Source organism: Anticarsia gemmatalis, chromosome Z (assembly GCF_050436995.1).
Source record: "Anticarsia gemmatalis isolate Benzon Research Colony breed Stoneville strain chromosome Z, ilAntGemm2 primary, whole genome shotgun sequence".
In the NCBI taxonomy this organism is placed as follows: domain Eukaryota; kingdom Metazoa; phylum Arthropoda; class Insecta; order Lepidoptera; family Erebidae; genus Anticarsia; species Anticarsia gemmatalis.
Window position 1 is genome coordinate 4650490 of NC_134776.1, and position 26949 is coordinate 4677438.

Consider the following 26949-nt stretch of genomic DNA (forward strand, 5'->3'; position numbering starts at 1 on the left):
AACTACAGGAAACATAGAGCAGTACTAAATTTCAATAATATATTTTGATAGGCCATTTTTTTTCCTAAATTACCTGACACAAGTCTTAATTGCAAGAAATGTTATGTTAATCATCTATCGTATCAAACTGTGCAAAACGCAACTAATGTTCGTATAGAATGACCACTTACAGCGATACGATTGGCAAGTTGATTTCAAGACGACTGGCTAATTGCTAGACGTCATTCAATAGCGTGCTCATACGATACAAAAAGGATGTGTTTACGTGACTACCTTTACGAATATTACCTTTCTAGAAGCGGCTTTACCGCCGTGTAAAAAAAATCTAGATTCTGAAAGCAACTTTTGCCGCATGAAAATAAAGAAGAAACCAGGGTAGAAAGTATCTTATGAGTTTATTTAGGTTATAAATTATCCGTTTAGTAGTTTTGTGTGAAGTAACAAACAGACATACATATACCAATCTTTACTAACTTTTGCATTTATGATATCAGCAGCATAGAATAATATTTTTAGAATAATGTGAATATGACGATTGCCAAACAACATGATTTTTAGTCAAACAAATTCAGTCTTAATTTTTTCCCTTGCAGGTGCGACATCAAATCTAGTTTTGGTTTTTCAGTCAACGTGTTTCAAGTGTCATAGAGCCCGGCTAGACTGTGTCCCAGTCTAGCCGGGCTCTATGGCACCTTTGTTCATCTTCAAACTGTTACTTATACATTTAATAAAATATTTTTTCTATGATAATTATCACAATGATAATTATTAATGTGAACTAAACATCATGGATATTGACTCATTCAATGATTTCTAAGTTTTCAAGTCAGTAACTGAAAAATTGTTATTATCGCTCCTTGTCGTGTTAATTAATATTAAGTGTCAAAAATTATAATGTTGAATTATATAGCTCTTCACATACTTCCCATGTGGATGCATCACTACATTTATTAAGTCTACATCACAAAACAGCATAAGTGATAATTGTGACCAAGCATTCTACACTCTAAGGTCCTCACAATAGCGTATAAAATGGCATGCCCGTAATGAATTGATGATATTGATATCTTAGATTGGTTTGCGAGTGTGAAAAATTATATATAGGACATTTTTGTTGCATTTCAAGGGGAAAAAAGTGCCTTAAAATGTTATATGAGTATTCCATGAAATAAGGAATGAGCTAATTGTATTATAAATTGGACTAATTTTAAGTGCTTTTATTCCCTGACTACACATAATCAGATTACAGGGAGACATTGAAGTGATTTTTTGACTGCCTATTTCAGTAGCATTTAAGCTACTGAGTCCAATTTATAAAAATGTTTTAACTACGCTTGCTGTTGGAATATATAGGTTTTTTAAATCATTAGCGTTTCTGTTATTCAGAATCTTGCAAAACAGCGCAATTTCTATACGCTATGCGTTAGCTTTTGACATCTAAAATTGCTAGATACAAAATAGTTTTTTCACAATACGCTGGTCACGGGCGCTGATCAGATTTTCATACGTAATCGATCGTTTTTCAGTTGTTAATTATGATAATGACTGCAAACTACATTTCTTTACGTTCAGAAAATAGTCTCTGAACGGAAAGTAAATCTGATTTGAGAGTAAGCACGAATGTAGTTTCGGTTTTGAATAGTATGGTTATAAGTGTTTATTACTGTTTGGACATAGAGTGCTCAATCTAGTGATCTAGCCCGATGCACCATCATGCCATCAGTTCTTACATTAATGTAATAACGATAAATTAACAAGACGTCGACTTGTTAAGAAGCACATGACGACTCACGTGGACACACATACACAAACAAACAGCACATACACAGTCTCATAAATGTGTGCGTGCTATTAAATCGTCACCACTACTAAGGCATTTTTCTGACGTGCCTAACATATGCATGTATATAAATACACGTTTTATTACTGAAAACCTCTATTTACACGGTGGTATATTGTTTGAAATATTATTTTCGATATTATAAATGCGAAAATTTGAATGTTTAAATTGATATTCGTTACTCTAAAACTACTGATTGTATTTTGAACAAATTTAGTACACATATAGTTTATAATTTGGATTATAGGATACTGATATATCCCGGGAATCTTTTCACGCGTATGAAATTGCAGGTAGAGGTTAGTTCTCAATATGTAAGACAGCTTGCGATGTTTGTCATACAAAACTTATTAATAAAATTTCCTTTAGTAGTAAAATAAGTACTCATATTTTTTAAATTAGGTGTTTTTCAGATTTGATAAATTTATATTTAGTAGTTTTGTGGAAGTTTGTTAGGATCATAGCAAGTAACAGGGCGTGATAAAGAGTACGTATGTAATGTTTATGTTTAGTTATTTTTTATTAGATACGTAGGCAACTACAGAACGAAGTCGTAGGTTAATGCTAGTCAATTGTGTACATATATTGTGTATGTATATTGTGTACAGCTGCATTAATTGATCGAACAGCGTCGGTGATTCACATCCAACGTTGAAGTTTATTCACGTGGTCCCAAGATATTGTAATATCGCTGATATAATTGTACGTGTTATTGTTTTTGTTATTAATAGAATATGTTCGTGTATTAAGATTCATCTTTTGGTTTTAGACTGTTGTTTTAACCTGTGCCTGTTCCACTCCTAGGACAGGGTCTTCTCGCGAATTAGGAAGGGCACTTGGCCAGCGTGGTGTATCTAAGACCTAAACTTAAGTCCACCACGCAGGGCAAGTGCGAATTGGGGACTGTCTGTTCTCTAGAAATCTTTCAGGCATATAAGGATTCAACACGTCGTTTTTACTTTACCGTTAGAATTAATATAGGTACGAGTATATTACAAAAATTAAAACGTAACATTTGCAGTTTAGAATTCCTATTTATCAATTCGTAGAGTTTTCTACCTTCTAACTAATTCTTAAGGAGTTCTGTAGAAATATATTTGTCGCTATGAAATGTTTCAAAGACAGCGACACTAATGAATTACATAAAGAGCCTCGGGCGACTCTCTAGCTCTTTCATAAATAGAGGGAATATCGGTGCACCTCAGTGTGTTTGTGAAGTTTTATTTTGATAATACCGTTGAACTTTGATAAAATGTTTTTGCTACTGAAAATGAAAATTACAGTGATGAAGTAAAATCAATTAATTTTTTTACACGTAACATAACATTCGAATATATGAATATTTACAAATAACTATTATATATACAAAATCTAAACAGAAAAGAAAAAAATATATATTAAAAGTAAAAGAAAGGGAGAGTGCCCTATGCGTCGAAGTACTCCTCCGCATCGCCGTCTGCCAGGAACGTCCCAGAATGCTGGCAGCATTGCCACGTTGTATGGCTATGCTAAACATAATTAACAATAATAACATGTCTAAGCTTTTGAGAGAGAGTTTTGTGGACTTTATTTTGATTTTGATATTAAACAAAAAATACAAGTTTTTGTATTCCAAATATTTTACGATACTTGTTTACGTAGAATATAGCTTATTACGTATGTAAAGTTAAAGTTAAAAATTAAAACGTTTTTTTTACACATATTGCAAGCTAAATTGAAGTATAAAGAAAATAACTATCCCGTTTCCAAAGTAGTAGTAAAACTATCTGAACACCTCCAGTAATTTTGGCAAAATTGAGTGACAAAGATCCAAACACAGATAATTTAATATAGATTGTCAATTTTCAAAGCTGGATAGAAAACAGACGATGAAACAAACAAGCAATGGAATGGAAAACCTGGATAACTTTGAAACTAGTTTATTTATTTGTAATAACTTTAGTACCGTCAAATGAACACCTAGCTAAGCCTTAAGCCGAAGTATTTTCTAAGATGAATACTTTATTGTTAACTATTTCCGAGCTATCTTTTATAAGTACTGCGACGATGTTAATGTTTGTTTTTATTTTATTCTTTAGGTGCTATCTTTAGATAGTGGCTTATTATTTCTTGCGGCATAACAGTTGATTATATTATTTTTACGTGTATAGTAGTATTTGCAACGATGGTTCTGAATGACAAGATATATGGATGTGAATGAAGCAAGGAAAGTTTGTATGGAACGTAACCGGAACAGAAACTGGCATGATTTTATTTTGAATATTTTTTTTTATTTTACAAATTAGAACGGCAAATGTAACCATTTCATTCAACATCATTTGTATAGTTTTGAAAAATATTGGAGATGCTACGCACACATTTTGTTTTGTTGTGACGCTTTTGAAAAGTTGCAAATTATTTTAAGATACAAGTCTTGTACTCGTATTATCGATTGAATTATTAATTAATAAGTTTCTACTAAGTAAAATGATAATGTAATTATTATAGCTCATTAGTGCTCATTATAGAAGTAATAAAGATAAAAGAGAGAGTGTCTGAATGTTGTTGTTTTCATTATAAATTACACTAGTTGGATATAAATATTATAGGTTACTTGGCTCAGTGGATACAGTAATCACCATGGTCACAGGGGGTCGTAGATTCGATTGCCAGTTTTCGAGCATGATAGATTTCTGAACCAGTAATCCTGTTAAGAGTTGTCTAACCGTAAAATCGCGATATGCAGGACTCAGACTAAAGTCGACGGATTATTGATAAAAATGATTTATAAAATGTTATTTATTTCAGTTTTTATGTTTAGTTTTCAAATTATTTATCGGTTTGGTGAAACTAGTGTTATAGATATTCGAGCTGAATATCTTAGCCTGCTAACTTTAGTGACAACAACCGGGACCGACTACTCGTCCTTCAAAGATGGGAACACCCAACACTCAGATCAAAATACCACTAAACGGCCGCCCAGCTAGTGAACGTCGGCACTAAGGTTGCTTAACCCGCGAAACGTTGACCGACATCCTTACAATACCGACTTACAACCGATATTTATTTATTACAAACATGCATTCAATCTCATAAACTTTCGCAATTATAATATAAAGTAGGATTAAGGACTTCGTATAAAATAAACAATATTGAACTTCTACGTGGAATTCTAATAAATATAGTTACCGACATAGCGATTTTATAATACTTTATATGTTGCATCCGTTTACGTAATTATAACTATAACTAAATAACTATTTAAATAACTATTTTCTCGATATGTTTCATAAAGAAAGTATTTTCAGTATTGCAATAACATATTCTAGTAATAATTACCTATAAGTATTTTTATAGAGTATTTTATTTATAGAGACCATGCGAACTTTCTCAGAGAAGCTAATCAAGTGATTCTATGTTGATATTGTGAAAGCGAATGTCTGTCTGTCCATCGATCTGTATTTCTGAACCGAGTATCATGAAATTGTGCATGAAAATAGTTTAAGATCTTCTAAAGGAGTTTAATATAAGCTTTAATGGCTCTTAATATCCTATTCCTTATTTACAAAATAGAGCATTTAGAGAAATCACGATGTTACAAGAAGCAATTTGACAGTAAATTTATAAAAACATTTATTTTATCTGAGTCCATCCATCCTACGTATAACAATGCGAAAGGTCAAAAATGTATGGATGGCTGGAACTGTTTCATTGCATACAGAGATAATTTCTAACCTTAACACATAGGACACTTATCCCACCAGGTGTTTGTTTTTCTTCGGATAATGTCGCAAGTTGCGGCGAGTCTTTAAAATACTTTTAATTTTAACATACTCGTACTATTCATAGTATTTCAATATCAATTCACTGCCTCTACCGTGCGGTTGTGGTACCTACTGTATCCGACTGCTAATCATGAGGTCTCAGGATCGCATTCCCGGTCGGGCAAAGATACACTGTAGCATCATCAAGTTATACATCTAAAATGTGCTGCCAATTTTTTTTCTACGACACTAGCCAGTTTTCGATTCTCGATAGTATTAGAGAATCGTGTTACTGGTACTAATCTTTAATTTATATTAGAATATGTCTTTATAGTACGCAGTATGGAGCTTTTTTAACTTTTTTAAATCTTTGTGTGATGAGCACGAGTATCTGTTTTGAGCCTGGTTGTGAATTATCTATTTAAGTATGTATTTAGAAGTACATAAGTATGTTTATCGGTTATTTGGTTACCATAGTACAAGCTTTGCTTAGTTTGGAATTAAATGACCGTGTGTGAGTTGTCCAATGATATCTATACTAATATTATAAAGCTGAAGAGTTTGTTTGTTTGTTTGTTTGAACGCGCTAATCTCAGAAACTACTGGTCCGATTTGAAAAATTCTTTCAGTGTTAGATAGCCCATTTATCGAGGAAGGTTATACGCTATATATCATCACGCTACAACCAGTAGGAGCAGAGTACCAGTAAAAAATGTTACAAAAACGGGGAAAAATGTTACCGATTCCCTCTTAAGTGACGCAAGTGAAGTTGCGCGGGTCAGCTAGTCTACGATATTATTATTTATTTTATTATATTTTCATGTACTTCTACCTAAACGTTCGGGTACAACATATGTATGTTTCAAATCATATTCATGAACGGTTAGAAAACTCATTTCCACGTTTTATTGAGTTGTTAATAGTATTTTTAGTGACCACCGAAACCCTGCAGCTAATTAATTTATATATCACGTTTCTCTCACGTGTGGTTGTCGTCACGTACACGCTAATGTGCCGCGTGTTCACCTTCGATACAAGAGAAGCTCTTACCACTTAGTTATAGAGAATTTTGGACTACAGAACTCACTCACTCAATTTTGAAAGAATTTTGGACACGAATAAATAGAAGTGTCTAATTAACTAACTAGCCCCCGGTTTATGAGGTACATTTAGCGGTAGTTTATCTTTTCAATAGCGTTTAAACTCGTATGAAAAAAATGCTACTGAAAAGATTAACTACCGCTGAATATATTCAGAAACCGGGGATAAGAAGTGTACTCTAAAGTGTGTAAACTAAATATGAACAAAGTGACGGCTTTAACGTAAAGTTAATTTAAAAAATTTTACCATTCCGTAATGAGAAAAATGACTCTAATAACTTCGTAAGATATTATTTGAAAGGTTTATGATGAAAATAGATTACCTACTGTCGTATTTTGTCAATAACTAAACAAAAATGTTTGTCTTATATGGATAATTTTAATAGACGGGGTAAAAATATCTATATTTTTAATTAATGTTCCTAAGCTCCCCTCAGTGATTATTCTGTTAATTTATTAAATAAACAGACACGTCTTTTTTACTGTTTTATTATATGTATTACGTTAATAATTTATTTTCTGCAAGATTTTTTTTACTAGGCATTTTTAATTTCGGCGAAAAGTTAATACGACATGTTATTTTTCTAAGATGGTGTCAAACATGAATGGTTTAAGAAGTTGTTTAATTTTGCAGGCATTGATACTGCAACCAATGTGAAATGTTTACAAAACATAAAGAGTAAGAGAAACCTTGAACTTGAACCAAAACTTTAGCTTTGTAAGGACGGACAAATAAATATGTATTTTATTAGTATTCTATTTGACCCTACGGTTTGAATAAAAAGGTGAGTAGAATAAACTTTGCATGATGTCTTCGATTGATTGATAACAAAATATGAACACTCATTCATTGACGTTGTAAGCGTTACTTGCCATCAACTCCAAACTTCAGTGTTGAGCACACGTCTAGTAAACACACTTAATAATAATAACATTATGTTATTATTTAATACGCGCGTTCACTGATTACCGGCAAAGCGATACGCGTTGTCAGTGTGCTACACATACACGTCACGTATGTGTGTGTGTGCGCACGTGTTCTTGTGTATATGTCAGTTGTGAATGTGCACGAGTCGCGGTAATAGTCAACACACCGCGGTACACCTGTGAGCCACCACTCGCGCGCTTCCTACAGTTTTTCACTGTTTCCACCGACGGCATAAACTACACGCGATATTAAAACATTGAACGCGAACACACCTGAACAAACTGTCAAACGAATCGTAATAAACCGTCACTGTTAATGTATAACTTGTTGTTTTCCTCCGCAGACCGTGGCCGATGTGAGGCGTACCTGGGTGAACGTAGTGTTGAAAGCGGCATTGCTGCAGCGGCTTGCTGCTCGGCGGGCCCGGCGGCGGCGGCGCACGGTGGATCGAAAATCGGCTGTAGAAGACATAGGATCTCGATGTCGTGAATGTTATTTTTTTCGCTGGAAATGACTTCTGCTGATCATTACTATTATAAAAAATGACATATGAAGTAATTGTATGCACAAATGGAAGAGTTATAATTTTTTTAAGAAAAATTTGTATGGAGCTGACATGAAAAATGAGAATATCTCTGGAATCGCAAGGTTGGCCGTTATATCCTCGCACACTGATATAGTACTATTTATTTGTGAATTTTTGACATACTTTATATCGCGGCATCACTTGCGATTTTTTTTCTAAAAATCGGCAAAATTTTCAAAAAAAAATTTTTGTTTATGATACATTTTAATGCTTAAATGCGACTATAATAAGTGTAATTTACAATATTTTTTATGCTTAGACCAAAACATTCTAAGAAATTACACAATCGTATTACTCCTCCTCGAATGGTGCTCTCTGAACCTCGTATAATCTTTGTTTCGGGCCTCTGAAGCTTCTTCCGAAAGACTTCCAAATGGTACAATAGCATTTACTCCGTTTATCAACAATTTGTGGACTGTTGATGACATGCAGTACCCATCGTACAGTTCCAACTATTTTAGTTCCTACAACCTAGTTCCAACAACTTAGGTGCGAGTTTGATTCCCCCGGGGCCTCAATGCTTCGCCACTGGACTGGTCACTGGCGACTAGCGCAAGGTCAGCGCATCCTCCCTTAGCGAACCCAAGGGGCCGCACCCTCGATTGTGTGCAACTATCAAACCATCGTCTAGGTAAGAGGTCATCTAGAGTGTTGCCGTTGGGTTGTTATGTCCGACTCATCGGCATGTAGAACAATATTTTGTGCTTCGGGCACCATTTGTGATGAGGGCCCTTGTTATGAGGACACATGTTGCGGTATAGAAGGTATGCCCGCCCTTCTATCGGAATTTGCACATAGTCCCGCACTCCACCCTGGGTGCTGGTGTATGCATAATGCGCATACGCACCACTCCCATCGTCGTGAGCCGGGGCGATCACATAACGATTCCGATAAGTGTGTTACAGTAGGGAATTACATACAAATAATACTGATGAGCTCGAGTTGATACAGTGACGACCCGTTTCCGAGTTGATACGTGTGCTTACGACCTTAAATCAACTTCAGGGTGGTCGTTTGCTTTATATAGTTAATTCTAGCAAAATCAATCATTATTTTATGTTTCACAGTACTTTCAGAAATGAATAAATGTTTGACTATTATGAATCTTCAAACCTGTATAACTCGGTTCAAAGCGATCCTACCGGTTTCGTGCCATACTAACTATTGCTTCAAATGGCTAGCTCTATCGATACATGCCACTTTTTTTTGTTGGCCGGCACTTTGAAAAAAGGCCCAAAAATGTATGGAGCCTTTGTACATATCTGTCTGAAGCGAAGTCAAATGCGGCCTGCTACCTGTGATTGGCTAAGCCCACATAAATGAATAAGTTAGATGACTTAGATGCCATTGCGTCAAAAACCGTTTCTTCTGGCGTGTTCGGATAAACATCACTTCGTGCCCGCATTAATGTGATGAAATGTCTTCTACACATAGCGCTTCGTCTCGACTTTAAAAAGTGGTCTGCAAGAGGAGAAGGCCATCAAGAGTTATTGCATCCAAGAAAAAAGCTCATCCAAGATTGATTCAAAGATGATCTCAACCTTTGATCGATCTTGGATGAGTTTTTGGTCGATTAATTTCATGTCTTCGACATTGTGAGGGAACGAGAGCTTCAATTTTGTCATCCACTGCAGTTTTTTCATTTATGACAACTTCTTTGGATTATTTCGCAAAACTAAACTAGGCTGGAAGGCAATACAGAGGCGGTGAGCAGGGTTTTGGATTCACCCGTACGGTATCACCGTCAGCTATCAACTTTAATGGAACCAAACCGGTCATAAACGTAATTCGCAGATTTGCTGTGATTCTGAGAGCTATCACATCTGGAGAGTTTAAATACGTGCAGAAATTTAAAGAATACGCTAGAACAACCGCTGAAAAATACTTGGAATTGTACGATGGGTACCTACTGCATGTCTTCAACCGTCCACAAATTGTTGATTAACCGAGGGGACATAATTGCAGTTAATGCTATTGTAACAATTGGAAGTCTTTCGGAAGAAGCTTCAGAGGCCCGAAACAAAGATTATACGAGGTTCAGAGAGCAACATTCGAGGAGGAGTAATACGATTGTGTGATTTCTTAGAATGTTTTGGTCTAAGCATAAAAAATATAGTAAATTACACTTATTTTAGTCGCATTTAAGCATTAAAATGTATCATAAACAAAATTTTTTTTTTGAAAATTTTGCCGATTTTTAGAAAAAAAATCGCAAGTGATGCCGCGATATAAAGTATGTCAAAAATTCACAAATAAATAGTACTATATCAGTGTGCGAGGATATAACGGCCAACCTTGCGATTCCAGAGATATTCTCATTTTTCATGTCAGCTCCATACAAATTTTTCTTAAAAAAATTATAACTCTTCCATTTGTGCATACAATTACTTCATATGTCATTTTTTATAATAGTAATGATCAGCAGAAGTCATTTCCAGCGAAAAAAATAACATTCACGACATCGAGATCCTATGTCTTCTACAGCCGATTTTCGATCCACCGTGCGGCGCCAGGAAGCAGCGCTCCTGTGCCGACGAGAAGCCGCACCAGGAGGCGGCGGTCCCCGCGAAAGCTGAGTCGGTCCCCATATCGATATAACCGTGTTTATCTAAGCGACGAGCGGGCCAGCATCGCGTGCACGCGCCGCTCTTATTCGCCTTGACGCACTCAATCGTTGCTGAAATCGAGGAACCGTAGACGCGACCGTTCCCGGAGCAGTTCGCGGCAGGATTGAAGGAGCCGGCGGAGTGTTGCCGCGAGCACGCTCAGCGCCACGTGCGCGCCGGCACGCTCGGCCGCACGTGCTCGCCAACCCTCGGCCGCCCGCGCACCGCGCTCGCCGCCGCCGCCGCGCCACGCACCCCACAGCCTCCCCGGGAGCCGTCCGCCCGCGCCCCCTACTTTCGCCGCTCTCAGTGACGCACTCCTTTACAACTGCCACTGAACTAGCGCTCGGTTTGACATACGCATCGGAAACGTTTCGGAAATTTCCAAACTTTCTTTTCATAATGGTCCCTATAACATTTTTTACGTTTCAGCTCTACCTAGAGATCTATGACGTAGGTTTGCAAAAATGCGCTTGAGGATTACGATGTAAATAGTTTTTTTTTAAGAGATTGGCGAATATAAGTTATTCAAATTGGAATTGGAACGATTAGAACGAGTAGATATTGATATAAATATTAAAAAGTTGGAACTAGTTTGTTTTTGTTGGAGGAAAAAATACCGTGAGTAATGTAATTTTAATGCTTATCTACTTACGTCGAAACCTATTGTTATTTCAAGTACCGACTATAATAATTAGCGGCTAAGTTGTACGTAGTGTAACACCAAACATGAGATAAATTAAGAGTTCGTATGAGTCATGGACAGAACGATATAATTCTGTAAAAACCTCAAGTCTCGCCGTAAAAAGTCGATTAATCTATTTAGTCTCTACTTAAAGGACCTTCTGTCTTAAGTTATTACGTATGTTATTATCATGCCAATTTAAAAAAAAATACCTCTAAAACAAATAGACCGACCTGGCCATCGCATGATTTGATTATTAGTATGTATCACACTACACAGCACGACGAGAAGTTAATGCTCCTGAAATGTTAATGGCGAATTTGTGTTTTCTTGCGATGACCAAGTCGATCTATTTATTTTAAAGGTATTTTTTTTAAATTGGCGTGATAATAACATACGTAATAACTTAAGACAGAAGGTCCTTTAAGTAGAGACTAAATAGATTAATCGACTTTTTACGGCGAGACTTGAGGTTTTTACAGAATGTTTTTGATGGCATCTCACTTCTTTTTGTAGAGCGAACATAAGTCTAATTTGTATAGAAAGACGTTTTTTTTTTCATAATTCAACTAATCTTCTTATGAGAATGTTGTTCAGTTTCATGGGCTACCCACCCTATACCCCCTCCCGTTATGCCTCATATAGTAGGTACCTATTTACACCTATTTATTTTATTTTCTACAGTAATAATAAATTCATTAACTGCAAATGTAACCTTGTAATCTTATACATTTATATGGGATTACAAAGTTATCGTTGCAGTTGGTGTATTTAGAAAACTGGACCGAAATTAGAAAATATTAAATTTTTCCCATGATTAAGACACTAAACCCTATTTGTATTCTAAATTTTAAGCTTCTAAGTCTGCTAGAAGTACCTTAGACTTTTGATGATCGGTGAGTCAGTGAGTCAGTGAATCAGTGAGTGACAAAATTCAAAATTTTAACAAGTTGTCATTCTTAAACTACTGGTTCAAATTGACTGAAATTTTAAATATACCGTGTTTATACAATGACTGATTAGTTGCTGAAAATCCAGGCTTCTTGTTTTATCCACAACGAAATTATAGGGGTGTCAAAAATAGCCCGAATTGCTTCGAGAAAAGTATGTTACGGCCGTGCCGCTTTTTTTTTGCTCGACTTGCGGGGGCACTTCCGTGCCCCCAGATATCACGATGGTTGAGTGACAGCTAGTGTTCACCTTTTGGATATAAATTGCAGTTTGTGATGCCGATTGGTAAGGCCAAAAGTTAGATTTTTGGAAGCTAATAAATGCATTTCTACATCAAAAAGTTCCTTGGTACAATGTAAAAATAAAACTGCCGAGCCCCCATCAACGATTATTCAGACGCAAATTACATTCGAAGAAACCGGTTTAAAACCGCTTCATAACAAATCTCAGTAACTAAATCTACGTGGTTTTAAACAACACGGGAGGTTTAATTAACGGAAGAAGAGTAAATAATTCGTGCAACAATATTGAGAGAAAAACTAGGGTTCGCGACATACATTTTTGCGGTACAAGCAGAAACGGTTAGTGGTCACGTACACAGTAATGCAAATAATACTAGTTTATATAGTTCTATGAACAAGAAAAATATAATTATTTAATCTATAGTGACCGTATTATGATGAAAACTAAACTATGCGGAGACAATATGACTATTAGATAACATTAAAGTATTTGATATCAAGAATACTTTCATTATTTTTATACCATATCTATACTTCTATACTAATATTATAAAGCTGAAGAGTTTGTTTGTTTGATTGTTTGTTTGTTTGTTTGTTTGAACGCGCTAATCTCAGTAACTACTGGTCCGATTTGAAAAATTCGTTAGATAGCTCATTTATCGAGGAAGGCTATAGGCTATATATCATCACGCTACGACCAATAGGAGCAGAGCACCAGTGAAATATGTTACAAAAACGGGAAAAATCATGGCTCTCTTATGTGACGCAAGCGAAGTTGCACGGGTCAGCTAGTTAGTAATACAACTTTTATCTTCGTTAAAGTTACTTCGCGTTCCATAACCCAAAATCCCGTTCCCGAATCCCACACGGAGCAATTATTTGTGCGATCCACAAATACCGAGTTCTTTAGGGTCTGGTTATGCTTTGTGTCCGTTGTTTGTATGTTTGTAAAGGTTCCCGCGACACACGAGCAATTCTTAGTGCGGGGGTTGTAAGTGTCATTTAGAAAAAAAAAATTGCAAATGGCCGTATGTGGAATTTTATTCAGGAACCGAACTTTGATAATTTTGGTCAATGCATGTATACAGAACTCACATGCATTTTTTAATGCACGTGGCTATCATTAGTTTATAAGTGCCTATGTGCATGATATTTCAAGATTCTGTAACGTTACACGATGAAACTGTATGTCATTCTGTGAATATAAAGTATATAAACTCATTATAATGTCATATCTACAAATGTATCTCTTTATTTATGACTAGCTGTGAACAGCGGCCTCACCTGCTTCCTTGACTTTTATAACAATAAGGTTTCATGATATTTTCTTAATACATTTGAATTTTCTAGGTGGGAGTTTGGTAATTGGTACCATCGTTTCGGGACAGTCTAAATATTCATTCTTTTTTACCATATATACGTCCTATTGCCAAGGTATTTTCCTGCCAAATCTGTCTCTCCAATGCCATATCAGAAGTTTTAAAATATCACAGTTTATTTTATCCACCGGTTGTTTATTACAACTTAGGACCTTTGTAAAATAGTTTGAGCTCCATACATGAGTCGTACAGATGAACAATAGACCCTTGCGCGCGTTTGAACAGTAATTTTGTACGATTTCTTGGATAAAATAAATAAGGTTGAAATTCGCTTGGCAACTTAATAAACGTGATCGCTTGATGTTGATATTGATATAAACTAAAGATTCTTTCCCTATTTCAGCATATTTGTTAATTTATTCCAGACTAGCTGACCCGTGCGGCTCCGCTCGCGTGAATTTCGTATTGTTGCTTATTCGTTTGAGCACGCGAATTGCGAAGCACTCGATACACCTACACATAAAAATGTTAACAACTCTTATGTCATCTAATGGTTATTTACGAAAGGGACCCGAAGGGCACACAATGTGACACAGGCTCAGGCAGGCCTGATTTCCTGTGGTTACCTTCTTTTCCGCTCTCGTCTGTATCCGTAGCAGTTTACAGTGTAAAATATAATACCTTATTATAGACTGACCATTGCTTACCCGTCTAGATTCAGAATATTATTATAGGTCCTATCTGCGCCGGAGCTCTTCAGACGCGTAATAATGTATACTTACGATGATACGTCCGAAACCGCGTAACCCGTAATTATTTTTTATACTTATATCATCCGTTGTTTATTTTTTAAAACTTACCACATAGTCTGTTTCATAGCTATCCAATTTATTTCCTTAATGCAACCAATTAATTTGGTTATGTGTTACGAACTACAACGCCATCTGTTAGTAGCGGCGAACAACGACCACAAACGAAATTATTCGGTTTGCCACCTAGGATATCCCGACCGCACCGGACCCTCGTAAACCAACATTTTTGTGTAATAAATCATACAACATTTATGTTTGAAAATCTTATAAATGTATAGCCTGTTTCAAAGGTATTTTTTTTACAATAAAGCAATCAAAATAAATTAATTAGGAAAAACATGCTTTGTTGCGGACTATACGCCATCTATTGGTTGGTGCGAACAACAGGTATCGATACGGCAGGCGCCGCGAACTATATTGCGAATGTTGTGAAATGGATTCGCAACGCCATCTATGGTATCTTTAGGGAAACGCAGGTTCGAAAGATTTCTACGTATTTTTTTCAATTTTCTAAAAATCTATGAAAAATTATGCGATAAAAAGTATCCTAGAAACTGCTCCACTACTTATTCTATGCATATAGCAAATTTCAGTGCGTTCTATCCGGTAGTTTTTACGTGATAGCGACACATACAGACGGAGGACAGAAAAGAAAATTATAAATTGCAGATTCGGTATCAGTATCCGTTACTAAACATCCCCCATTGGTTTTTTTTTAAATATATTCAATGTACAGAATTGACCTCTCTACAGATTTATTATTATAAGTATAGAATAAGTATAGAATAGATATAGATAAGAATACCTATATTTATACCCAGGCGGTACATTAGAATCGCTGTGGGTTTGAAATAAATGACTATTAATGAGTAATAAAATTTCATATTATGATCGTACTAAATGAATCTTAGAGATTTTTTTTTTGCAACAGGCAGCTAACAATCCTATTAAAAATAGATTAATAATTTAGATTAAGATTTAAAATATTGAATAACCAAGTAGGTACCTACTTATACTTTCAAAAGACTGCGGAATTTATGACAACAAAAATATTCGCTCACTCAATATTGTGATAAAAATGTTATTTAAATAAAAAAATATGTCAAAAAATGATAACATTGAATTAAATCACCTAAAAAAATTAACACAAAATTTAAAAAAATAAATAAATTGTACAAAAATGAAATGTCACTCGTTAGGATTTGAACTTACTCTCTCATGACAAAACAAAAGTTCAAACTTGATATGATACTACTTCGACCACGAACGCAATTAATATGCAAGATAAAATTATACGTTTATTCCAAAAAGGCGATTCGATTTTTTTTAAATATTATAAATATCCTAAATGTTAATCAGATAAAAAAAACATACTTAGTACAAAAAGGATATTGTGAATAACGTTACAATTTTTTTTAATGTAAGGCCATTGACCTAGGTTTAGAATTAAGTATTTAAAATGGAATTATTTGGAACGTGATAACACTTGGGTTACTGGGTCGTTCTCCTGAAAATAAAAAGCAAAACATAGAACTACTTAGATTTTAATTCCAAAATACATATTATCCTACATTGATTAGGGTTGCCATAGATTTGGCTAGGCATTTTTAGGACCGCTTGCCTGACCTTGGCTCTTCTTAAAAATTCAATAGGAAATTTAGAGGGGAAATTAGAGCGATGAGTACTATGCAATATGGAAATTTGGAATTGGGGTGGGGGCAAGACTGCCGGACTCTGCTGGAGTGTAGAAGGCGCTGATACAGGAAAATTATCCGTGAAAGTGTAAATTTGACGCATATTTCACAACATCACTGTATTACCATACTCAAAGAGTAGGTATATCTTTTGTGTTCAAACCATGTATGGTCACTGAGTTCGTACTCAGTTTTAAATGATTCGTATTTAAATTGAAACATTGTTGGTCGACCTTCCGGTATGAGTTTTGTACGCCCTTGAATTTTATGTGAGGTATTTTTCTGAACTAATGATGCCTAAACACATTTTATGCTTAATAATGTATAGGTACTTGCGATGATACGTCCGGAACCGCGTAACCCGTAATTATTTTTTATATATCATCCGTTGTTTATTTTTTAAAACTTACCTATAGTCTGTTGCATAGCTATCCAATTTATTTCCTTAATGCAACCAATTAATTTGGTTATGTGTTACGAACTACAACGCCATCTGTTAGTAGCGGCGAACAACGACCACAAACGAAATTATTCGGTTTGCCACCTAGGATATCCCGACCGCACCGGACCCTCGTAAACTAACATTTTTGTGTAATAAATCATACAACATTTATGTTTGAAAATCTTATAAATGTATAGCCTGTTTCAAAGGTATTTTTTTTACAATAAAGCAATCAAAATAAATTAATTAGGAAAAACATGCTTTGTTGCGGACTATACGCCATCTATTGGTTGGTGCGAACAACAGGTATCGATACGGCAGGCGCCGCGAACTATATTGCGAATTTTGTGAAATGGATTCGCAACGCCATCTATGGTATCTTTAGGGAAACGCAGGTTCGAAAGATTTCTACGTATTTTTTTCAATTTTCTAAAAATCTATGAAAAATTATGCGATAAAAAGTATCCTAGGAACTGCTCCACTACTTATTCTATGCATATAGCAAATTTCAGTGCGTTCTATCCGGTAGTTTTTACGTGATAGCGACACATACAGACGGAGGACAGACAGACAGACAGACAGAAAAGAAAATTATAAATTGCAGATTCGGTATCAGTATCCGTTACTAAACATCCCCCATTGGTTTTTTTTTAAATATATTCAATGTACAGAATTGACCTCTCTACAGATTTATTATAAGTATAGATCTTCAATAATCTCTGTGCTAGGGCTTTCATCGAAATCGGTTTAGCGGTTTAGCCACAGATGTGTAACAGATAGACTTTCACGTTAATAATACTAATTACTATGGAACGTCCTTTTTGTTTTTGACTCAAATTTATATTTTACAAGAACGCACTTGTAATCAAGTTACTCCATAATATTTTAAGCTTCGCATTTTAATGTTTTATTGCAATGAGAATACTTACAATGTAAAATGCAACAAAAAAATTATCCAATCTGTAAGATATTCAAATTGTAATCGAACTCAGGACACAATCATGGCTACAACGTTAACTGTGGCACACAAATGTAACAAATTTCAACGTTTCAACAATATTATTCTCGTAGGTGTATACCGTACAAGTAATCTAGTAATCTTCATACTTTTGGCTTCATCGTATGTTGAGGAAACGGCCTAGTTAATTCGAACTCAAAGACTGCTAACGTATTAAAGCAGTTTGCTTAAAACAATATTTCTAAAGCTATAGTTAGGGTTTTTTATAGGTATCATCACACCTGTTATATTTAAAGGTGTAATCAGAAGTGTAAACCAGCCGCGTTTCACCGTTGACAATGTTAGACATACACCGGGCACGTTACCAAACTCCTGACTGCTATTGAAAGTAATTTAATATAAATTAGAAAAATACCAATAGCAATAGTTCGACTTGCGAATTGAACCTTGTGATGAGCAATCGTGTACTCACTCTACACCCAAAACACAGAGACAGTTAACAATGAAAATTGTTGATATTAAGAAAAACATATTTTTTTAGTAATCGTGTATAAAAAAATAACTTCAAGAACTTATTGAAACGAACGTTGATGATAAACAACTGGCTGAAACACTTACTAAAGTTTAAAAAATATTATTCGCTACTAGAGAAATTTAATTTATAATATAAAGGGGTTTTCCTCTGCGTAGCAATTGTAGCAGCGTAGACGGGCGTAGTGCCACCGTAGCGACTACTACGCCGTAGCGCGTAGAACGTCACAGGAATGTCTGCTACAGGCATTCGCATATTAAATATTTTATTGAGAATATTCAACACTATAACATGTTTTGAAAGCGTAAGTTAAAAGACATTATTAACCTGGTTTACTAACACATAATTTGTCCATTGCTTGAAACGGCAAATGTATGAAGAAAATATAATAATTCTCCTTGTCTACGTAACTAACACTTATCCAGAGGCGTTGAAGCCGGTATCTAGCATGATGCCTTGCGAATACATGGCGGATAGTCTAGCTAATAGATAAAGTAAATAATATAATTTATGATTTCTATTTACGAAAAATCTGTCGAATACTTAATACAAGCAAACTTCATGTTATGTTCGTTGTGAAATGTTAAAGAACTTTTAAGTCCTTATTCCTTCAAAAACCCTAGTCCTGATAAACAACACTTAGCTTACGAAGGCATTTGCGTAAGTACTGAAATTTATAAAAGTACAGGTTACAATGGAGTTTATTTTGGAAAAAAAGTTTGAAACTTGATCCCTGTTGATGCCATGTGCCTGATCGTCAAGTCACGAGGCGTCTAACGAAACCACATTTCCTTAAACGATTTACGCAATTAAAAGTACATAAAATATATTTATTATGAATGTGAAATGTCGACCGCCGAGTTCCCAAAGTTTGAAGGACAACAATGAGTTATTTTTGCTAAAGGAAATGTTCCAAGGAATGAATCCCTCGATGCGTCATCAAATCTTGTTTGGGGCTCCTTGTTTACTCAGATACATAACAGGCGTGTTATACCTGAGGGTGCAGGCAGAGGTGTATGATTTACAATGTTTCGCCATTTATAATGTAAGACCCGTGTGATACGGAGCGAGTCTATTGCTTTACCAAGTTCCACACTACTATTGAGAATAATCAATATAAAATTCTTCCCTTACCGAGTGACAGACTGATTAACAACGCAAAGCTGAATCTACTGAGCGTAGAAATAGAAATTTCTTATGAAGATTTCTTAGTAAGTGTAAGGAGCATTTAAAGAGGATTATTGGAAATGATCCCCAGAAAGGATGAAAATCCGCGCGGGCTAAGCCGTGGGCGGAAAGCTAGTCTAATATAAATTACACTTTGCCCGACCCGGATATAGAACGTGAGACCGAAGTACTTATAGGCAAAACAATGACATGCAAGGTCCGCTAGTTTTTAATGAAACAGAATATTTTTCACTTGAAAATGTTGCAATAAAGTTGTAGTCTATTTACATTCTCTCGATCTCTTTTTATAGACTCAGGATGTTTTTATTAAATACCGATATGCAGCGATATTTTATTACTTGCTTACTTCAGGGAAATCTAAAAGCAGGTATAGGAATTGTCACATAAATTACAGACTCTTTTTCATAGAAAAAGCGTCTCAATTTTATGTTTATAACATTCTAGTTGTAGGAAAGGAATTTACAATATATATTAATTTAAAATTGATTGAATAAAAGAGAAGTGTTGCAGAATAAATTAAAATTAGTTCAGTATTGCTTCTTATGTTTGCAAATTAGTTTTTAAAGCAATGTTACGTTAGGCGCAAGATGCCTCAAAGTTAGTCAAAGAAGTAGGAAAGGTTTGTGGTCGTTGGTGTGTATACGTGTATAGGTCCCGCATTCGATTTCCGGTTCGGGTATTGCTTTTGGTATTTTATGATTTATGTAAAAACTAGAGGCCACCCGCGACTTCGTCTGCGTGGAAACCTTTCCCGTGTAAATCCAGATCCCTCGGGAACTCCGGGATAAAAAGTAGTCTATGTGTTATTCTGGGTCTTCAACTACCTATATACCGACCATGAATACATACCTAGATACATTCTCACAAACTTTCACATTTATAATATTAGTAGGATAAAGTAAGATAATTCACAATAGCAGCCCGGAGTTTTTGAACAGGCTCACTCCGTATTACATGGGACTAATATTGTCATAGTGGGTGTATTTAACACACCTCTATCCAACATCTTCTGGTAAAATATGACATGCTATGTATGTAGGTGTGATTCATGTATTCGCTGACAAGTGTAGGAACATGGATCCAGAATTTAGATTATTGTGATTAGAGACAAACTGATTTTGTTTCTATTTTCACTTGGGGATTGCGCAAAATTAATGTGTGCCTCCAGTGTTAAGTACGAGTTAAAATTATTGCGGTCGCGGTGCTGTGCAAGGATCTCCTTGCAAAAGGAGATAGTCCACAAGTCATGAGGGACTTTGGAATGCGTTAGACCACATTTTGTAGTCTCATATCATTCTTTGGGACGGCGAGTGTATATCGCTGTAGTGTAGTTATTACGTTTGTAAAACTATCAACATAATAGTTTCTAAATTCCCATTTATCACAGCCGAAGTACCAGTTGACTATTGAGTCTTTAGATCGGCTTACTGGTCTAAAGTACCATGTCCAGTTTAAGTAAAAGTTAAAAAAAAGAAACTATTGTAATTGTTGAAACAATCATACGTTTTTGGGTATTTTATTTGTACATCATTGTCCAATATTAAGTCATGTGTGACACAAAATATTTTCTTAGTAGTTAATAATCCTTTTTTGCTTCTACCCACACAATTCAATCGTGTATTTAATATGTGTACGAATAACACTCATCGAGTCTACAAAACTCCACCCAGCGTTAACTAATAAAGAATACTAACCGTATTTTTTATTGAAACTCGCCCCGTGACTCAGGAAATCTGAAAAGAAAAAAAAATTAATATAGTTAATATTTCGAGCTAGGATCCACGTAAAAAGATTATCAGGGCAAAATATAACCTATGTGCTTCAGTAGGGGGATTCTCTAAAGTCGGGATTGTAGAGTATTGAGAGTTTGACGTTTAAAAAAGTTCCATCAGCGCCCGCTAGAGGCACTAGTTAGATTTATTATATAAAACTTATCATTGGTCGATAGTAGTATGAACTCGCCGCTAAGGTTATATTAATCTGAGTGCCACGTTTAATTCAAAACCATGTTTTTTTGCGTTCAAAAGACATCGATGCGTGCAAATATAAATTTTTGGGTTATATTTTATAAAACTCTACCTCGGATTTGAAATATATTTCCTTGTCAAAACATAGCTTAATAAACAGTGATTTTTTGTTTTAACTATAATAATATATAATTTGCGTGTTATTACTACGCTAGTAAGTATATAAGTACGAATCCAGAATCGAGATTCGTTTAGTGTATGAAATACACAATTTTCCAAAGGTCGGAAATAATAAGGGCGAGAACTTTTTTGCCCCAGTTACTTAAATGAGTACTACATTCGAGATTATCTATATAGTTTGAATAAATTCTATGAGTAATTATCCCACAGAAATAGAACCCAAATATAACAAATAGCGCATAAACCACAAAATGAGTCCACATTATTTTTTTTACTTTAGGAACACGAAGAACTTTAGTGCTATTATACAAAATAATAATCTGTCAGAAAAGAAAGAAAATTTAGAGTTCAATCCCCGGACCATACATAGGCTTTATCTTTCAAACCCCCCAAGTAAAGCTTGAAACTCATTCCTGGTACCAGGCACAGGCTTTTTGCTAAACACACGACAGTTAAGCCGGTATAAATAGATTTGTAAGGTGACAAATATAAATAAACACGTCCCGATGTGTTATAAAGGAGTTCCCAAAATGATCACATGTTCCCCGTCACGTGGACCTACGGGCTTTATAAACAAAACGTGTAGCGCTGAAAGTTTAGTTGCCGGCTTTACAATAGACTTACTCTTTGTGAATTGCCAAAAGGCTTTTGTTGGTACGTGACTACTTGTCGAGGTGTTCGATTCGATTCCTGGGCCGTGCCTATAGGCCATAATGGATGCATCTTTAAATTGTTAAAGTCTAAAAATTCTTGTCGAAATAGGTTTAATCACTTTCGATCCTACAGTAACCGTAGAAATCAGGGAAAAGTGTGTATGGCAATGATATGTATTTCTAAGGTTATCACAAAAAAAGGTTGTTGTTTGAAAGAACACCAAATAAAAATACCTTTATACTTTGCACATTAAACCCACGACTCTACACCCGCCACATGTACCTAGCCAACAAATAGTTTCCTTACTATTTTCGCCTCCTTTTTTTATTTCTTCAAAATATACCTGTAGATACAGTCAAATGAAAAAAAAACCTAAATTGTCTAATCCCAAACATTTTTTGTGCATTTATTAAGCCGTATTCACTTTAAAGTAATTTAACAATGCCTGTGTTATTATTGTTGACTAAAAGCAACAACTAAATTCACATTTTCATACAACGACTACAATAATGAAAATGTGACATTGTATCGTTCATACATATATTTGCCCGTGACTAGAGCAACAAAATAGGTTAAAGCCAAAGTAAGGCAACTTGTCTAATCAAACATGTGTTCGGTCATGAATATTCAGCAGACACGACGTACGAACCGGGAAACAGTGACTCATGCTTGACAACTTTAATTGAATTTTAAATTAAAACATCGCCATCTATCGACGTGAGTGTGAAACGCTTGACATTGGAGATAAGTACAAAGTTTATTCATACCGGTTTTTTGTACAATATTTTTATATTTTGTATGAACATGAGTTATTATGTATTTTTTTTAATAAAATTAAACTAAATTGACATTTGGTATCTGTAAGAATACTTTGGTAAAAAGTATGCATGTATCATAATATGCGTACATATTTAATTAAATCTAAAGCTAGTCGAATGTAGTTTATGAGACCAGCACCGGATTTAACTATCAATATGTTTTCAAGTTATTATGTGGTCTAAAAAGGATCCATAAAAGCCGGATTGATGGTATTGTATCTTCAATTACGACGTTATTTTTGTACAATTTTATTGAATATAATGAATTAGTTATGAAAAAAGCCGAACATCTTGGTAGGATAACAAAAGAAAGCATCCTCTGAGTAGGCACTAAACCATGAGTTTTGTAGTCTATTTAATAGGTAGCAATAATATTTTTATTATTCGCGTGTGACTTTTTTTGAAATTATTTAAAGTTTATCAATTTTATCTGGATAAAGTTTAATAACTACCATACCACGACTAATTACTTGATGTTATAATTTGTTCGTTAAAATATAATTATAAAGAAATATTGCGAGGTCTGTACGTTTATGGTGTTTTAGCTGCGCCATCTATACCTTTTAATGAACACTAACAATAATGTGACGTCGAGTCGTACGCACGTAGTTATTCATTTATCCGCCGGTGGCGCTAGCTGAGATGGTAGTAACTTCTAAAACCATACTGAAACTCACCGTGTCTGCTCATTATCACGTAGAAAGTAATAAATCACAGTATTTTATTGTTAATTTTGTCACAATAATTATAAAAAATGTTCAATAAATAAAAGCGCGAAGAAAAAAGTTATTTTCTTATGGAGTTAGCGACCGGTCACATGTGCGCACTATGACCAAAGTGTAGTTTGCCGCGATTGGTGTATAGTTCGGGGTCGGTAAAGTCAGCGATGTTTGTGATTGGTTGAATTTTTCAATATCGATAAAGCAGTGTAGGCGATAGCACGTGACGGATGGCCGTGAGCACCGGACTTTTGTGTTTGTTATGAACTAAGAGATGGCGTTAGTGGGCGCGTTGTTTACTACTTTCGGTATTACGATCATGACATAATTTCGCGTAATAAGCCGTCAGTGGACGCGAGTTGACGCGAGCACGAGGCGAGGGGCGACAACAACAGTGAGTAACAGATCGCCAGACGGAATGGAACTGCCTTATAATTGCATAATATCGGCTCCGGCCACCTCTATACAGTATGCTATACATGCGTATAATGTTGTTGTACGGCGACCTTGAGCGTGGTTTTGGTACCGCGCGGGTTATGGTTCAGTGTGGCGCGCGGGAATCGAACAAAACACTGCACAGTATCGTACTAGATTACTTGTACCGCTGTGTAGTTAGACTAAAATACACGACACACGTGCTCAGAATAGTAACAGAAGCCAGTTTCAGATATTATAAATGCCGAGAGCGTTGAAACTAATGGTTGAAATCAAGCCTTTTATAAACTTATCCCGTGGAGTTGAGAACATTGTTCTTAGTATGTTGTATTCATTTCTTATCTAGTAATTTATTAGTCTCGTAAAAATGTTATCGTCAATGTCAGTAATTCTGATGTAATTGGGTCGTTTTTAACATTCTTTTGGATTAGTATTAATATAATCAAGTGAGTAAAGTATCAAAATCGTTTATCCGCAGTAAGTTGATGTACCTAAGTAATTAGGTTTAATTTGAATGTTATTTTTCTCTAAATTAAATGATCCGTCATCGCTGAAACGTCACAGCATGACGTTGGAAACACAAGTCGAAGGCCGAGTCAAGAATTGTTTGGTTAGTTTTGTTTCACTAATTTATTGTGAAATTGATAAGTAGTCGTAATATGCTTGTTTAAGTACTCGTTTGTCTTGAATTATTGTGCGTTTACGATTTTTTGTGTAAAAATCTTACACAAAAAGTTGTGTGTATGGTCAGTTGATCTTTAAAAAAATAGTTTTTATTTAAATATTATTTTAGAATAAGTAGATATTTTTGTTAATTTATTGTTATAAGATTACAAAACTTAAGCAATACGAAGTAATAATAACGACGAATCAAAACAACAAGTAAACAAGTGTTTTTACAAACTTAATTAACTTTATTAAGTAGGTAGTCAATTAGTCATAATTTTGAACATATCGTATTGTTTCTTGTTTCCAACTGTACCTCATTACAGCTCAGGAATCCCATTAAATAAGTCTTCAAAGAGATTTAAATGATATTGAAGATTCGAATCTATTACTGTTCTGCAATTAGAGGTCACTGAACTCGTTTCAAAACCAAATTATTTAGGTCAATTAATGTCATCATTGATCATTCGTAGACGCTAGTTTTAAACACTTTATTTTGTGCCAAACTAAAAGATTTAAGAAATCCACACTAATATTTATAAACGCGAAAGTCTGTCTTTCTGTTACGCTTTCACGGCTAAACCCTTGAACGCAATTTGATATGATTTAGAATATAAGCAAAAAGAAAAACCAGTTATAAATATAATTGGTACATTAGTTGTACAATCTGTAATATCCTAAAGCGATTGTGGATGTTGTCTTTAAGGGTCGATGTTAGTAACAAACGAAATAGTTAAACAATTTTAACACAAACAGGTCTTATAGAAAGCAAACTAAATGTGGACCTAGCGCAGGGGACACTCGGCTGACTGTTCTGAGAAGCAGACCTTCGCGCCTAGCATTTGTTCAAGCACACCAACTAATTGTTAAATAAAAAGCGTAATCCACGTAGTTTGACAGCATTTAAAAGTATAATTATCATTTTATGTGTTCTTATTCACAAAACAGATAGTAACTCCGTACAGTTTTTGTAAAAACATATGATATTTTTATCACTAGTTTATCATAATTATATTGTTTATCACGAAGGCCATTGATTTATGCTATGTCATCAAATTGACACATAGACGCAAAAGGTTTACGCGTTCGTAAGACACTAAAGAATCTCATGATGAGTATTGTTTTTGTCTTAAATTGTAATGTCTAAGGCGTTGTCCTGATAACACGATAACGTGATTATATCTTTAATAAGTGGTGAATCAGAGCATGGTGAAATATTTGTTAATTTACATAATAATAATGTCTTCCTAGCCGACATTCGACCACGGCGGCCAACATTACGGGACTTTGTTCATATTGTCCAAGTGCATAATTATACTCGGGTACACTTTTTATTCCATCGCTCTCATAGTCCGGTGGGACGGATAACCGACACGACCAGTAAGCACCAGCGGCAAGCGCATTTCTCTAGCAAAACTTAGGAACATTTTTTGGTCTTCGAACCCTTAATCTTCGTATCTTCCTTAAAACTATGAGTGAGTGTGAGGTTTCCGAAGACGATGTCCAGGACAGAGCGAAGTGTAGGAAAAAGACCAGGAAGGCTGACCCCACCACCATATGGGATTCATAGCATGGAAGTGAGAGAGAGAGAGAGAGAGTGAACCCGTGATAATTGTTAGGCAGTTCGCGATCGCTATTGACCACGCCATAGAGGCAGTTCACATTTACATACAAACGTAGTACCTAAACGCCTTTTTTGTAAGAGTTAGAAGAGACAAAAGAACGACACTTGCTACAATCCATACAAACTACCTTACATACTGTCGCCAACTACTGAAAGGATTTTAACAATACTTTTTAGTGAGGTAAGTTAGTATCAAAAAACGCATATTATAGCTACTAGCTTTTCCCGACGTTTAGCTCGTGACACAAAACAAGTGGTAA

The 26949-nt window shown here is 35.2% G+C and overlaps 1 protein-coding gene across 12 annotated transcripts in view; it reads right to left on the reverse strand.

Annotated features, from left to right (window-relative positions):
* Pdp1 (PAR bZIP family member Pdp1) overlaps positions 1-26949 on the reverse strand; it is a 193671-nt gene that overhangs the window by 34064 nt on the left and 132658 nt on the right. For 11 of the 12 annotated variants that reach the window (XM_076135174.1, XM_076135170.1, XM_076135173.1 and 8 more), the window contains one exon: positions 21321-21359. In XM_076135174.1, the coding sequence (XP_075991289.1) occupies positions 21321-21359 (39 nt within the window). Of the gene's footprint in view, positions 1-21320; positions 21360-23922; positions 24055-26949 lie in introns of those variants that run through there. The other variant, XM_076135176.1, reaches the window with a different exon arrangement.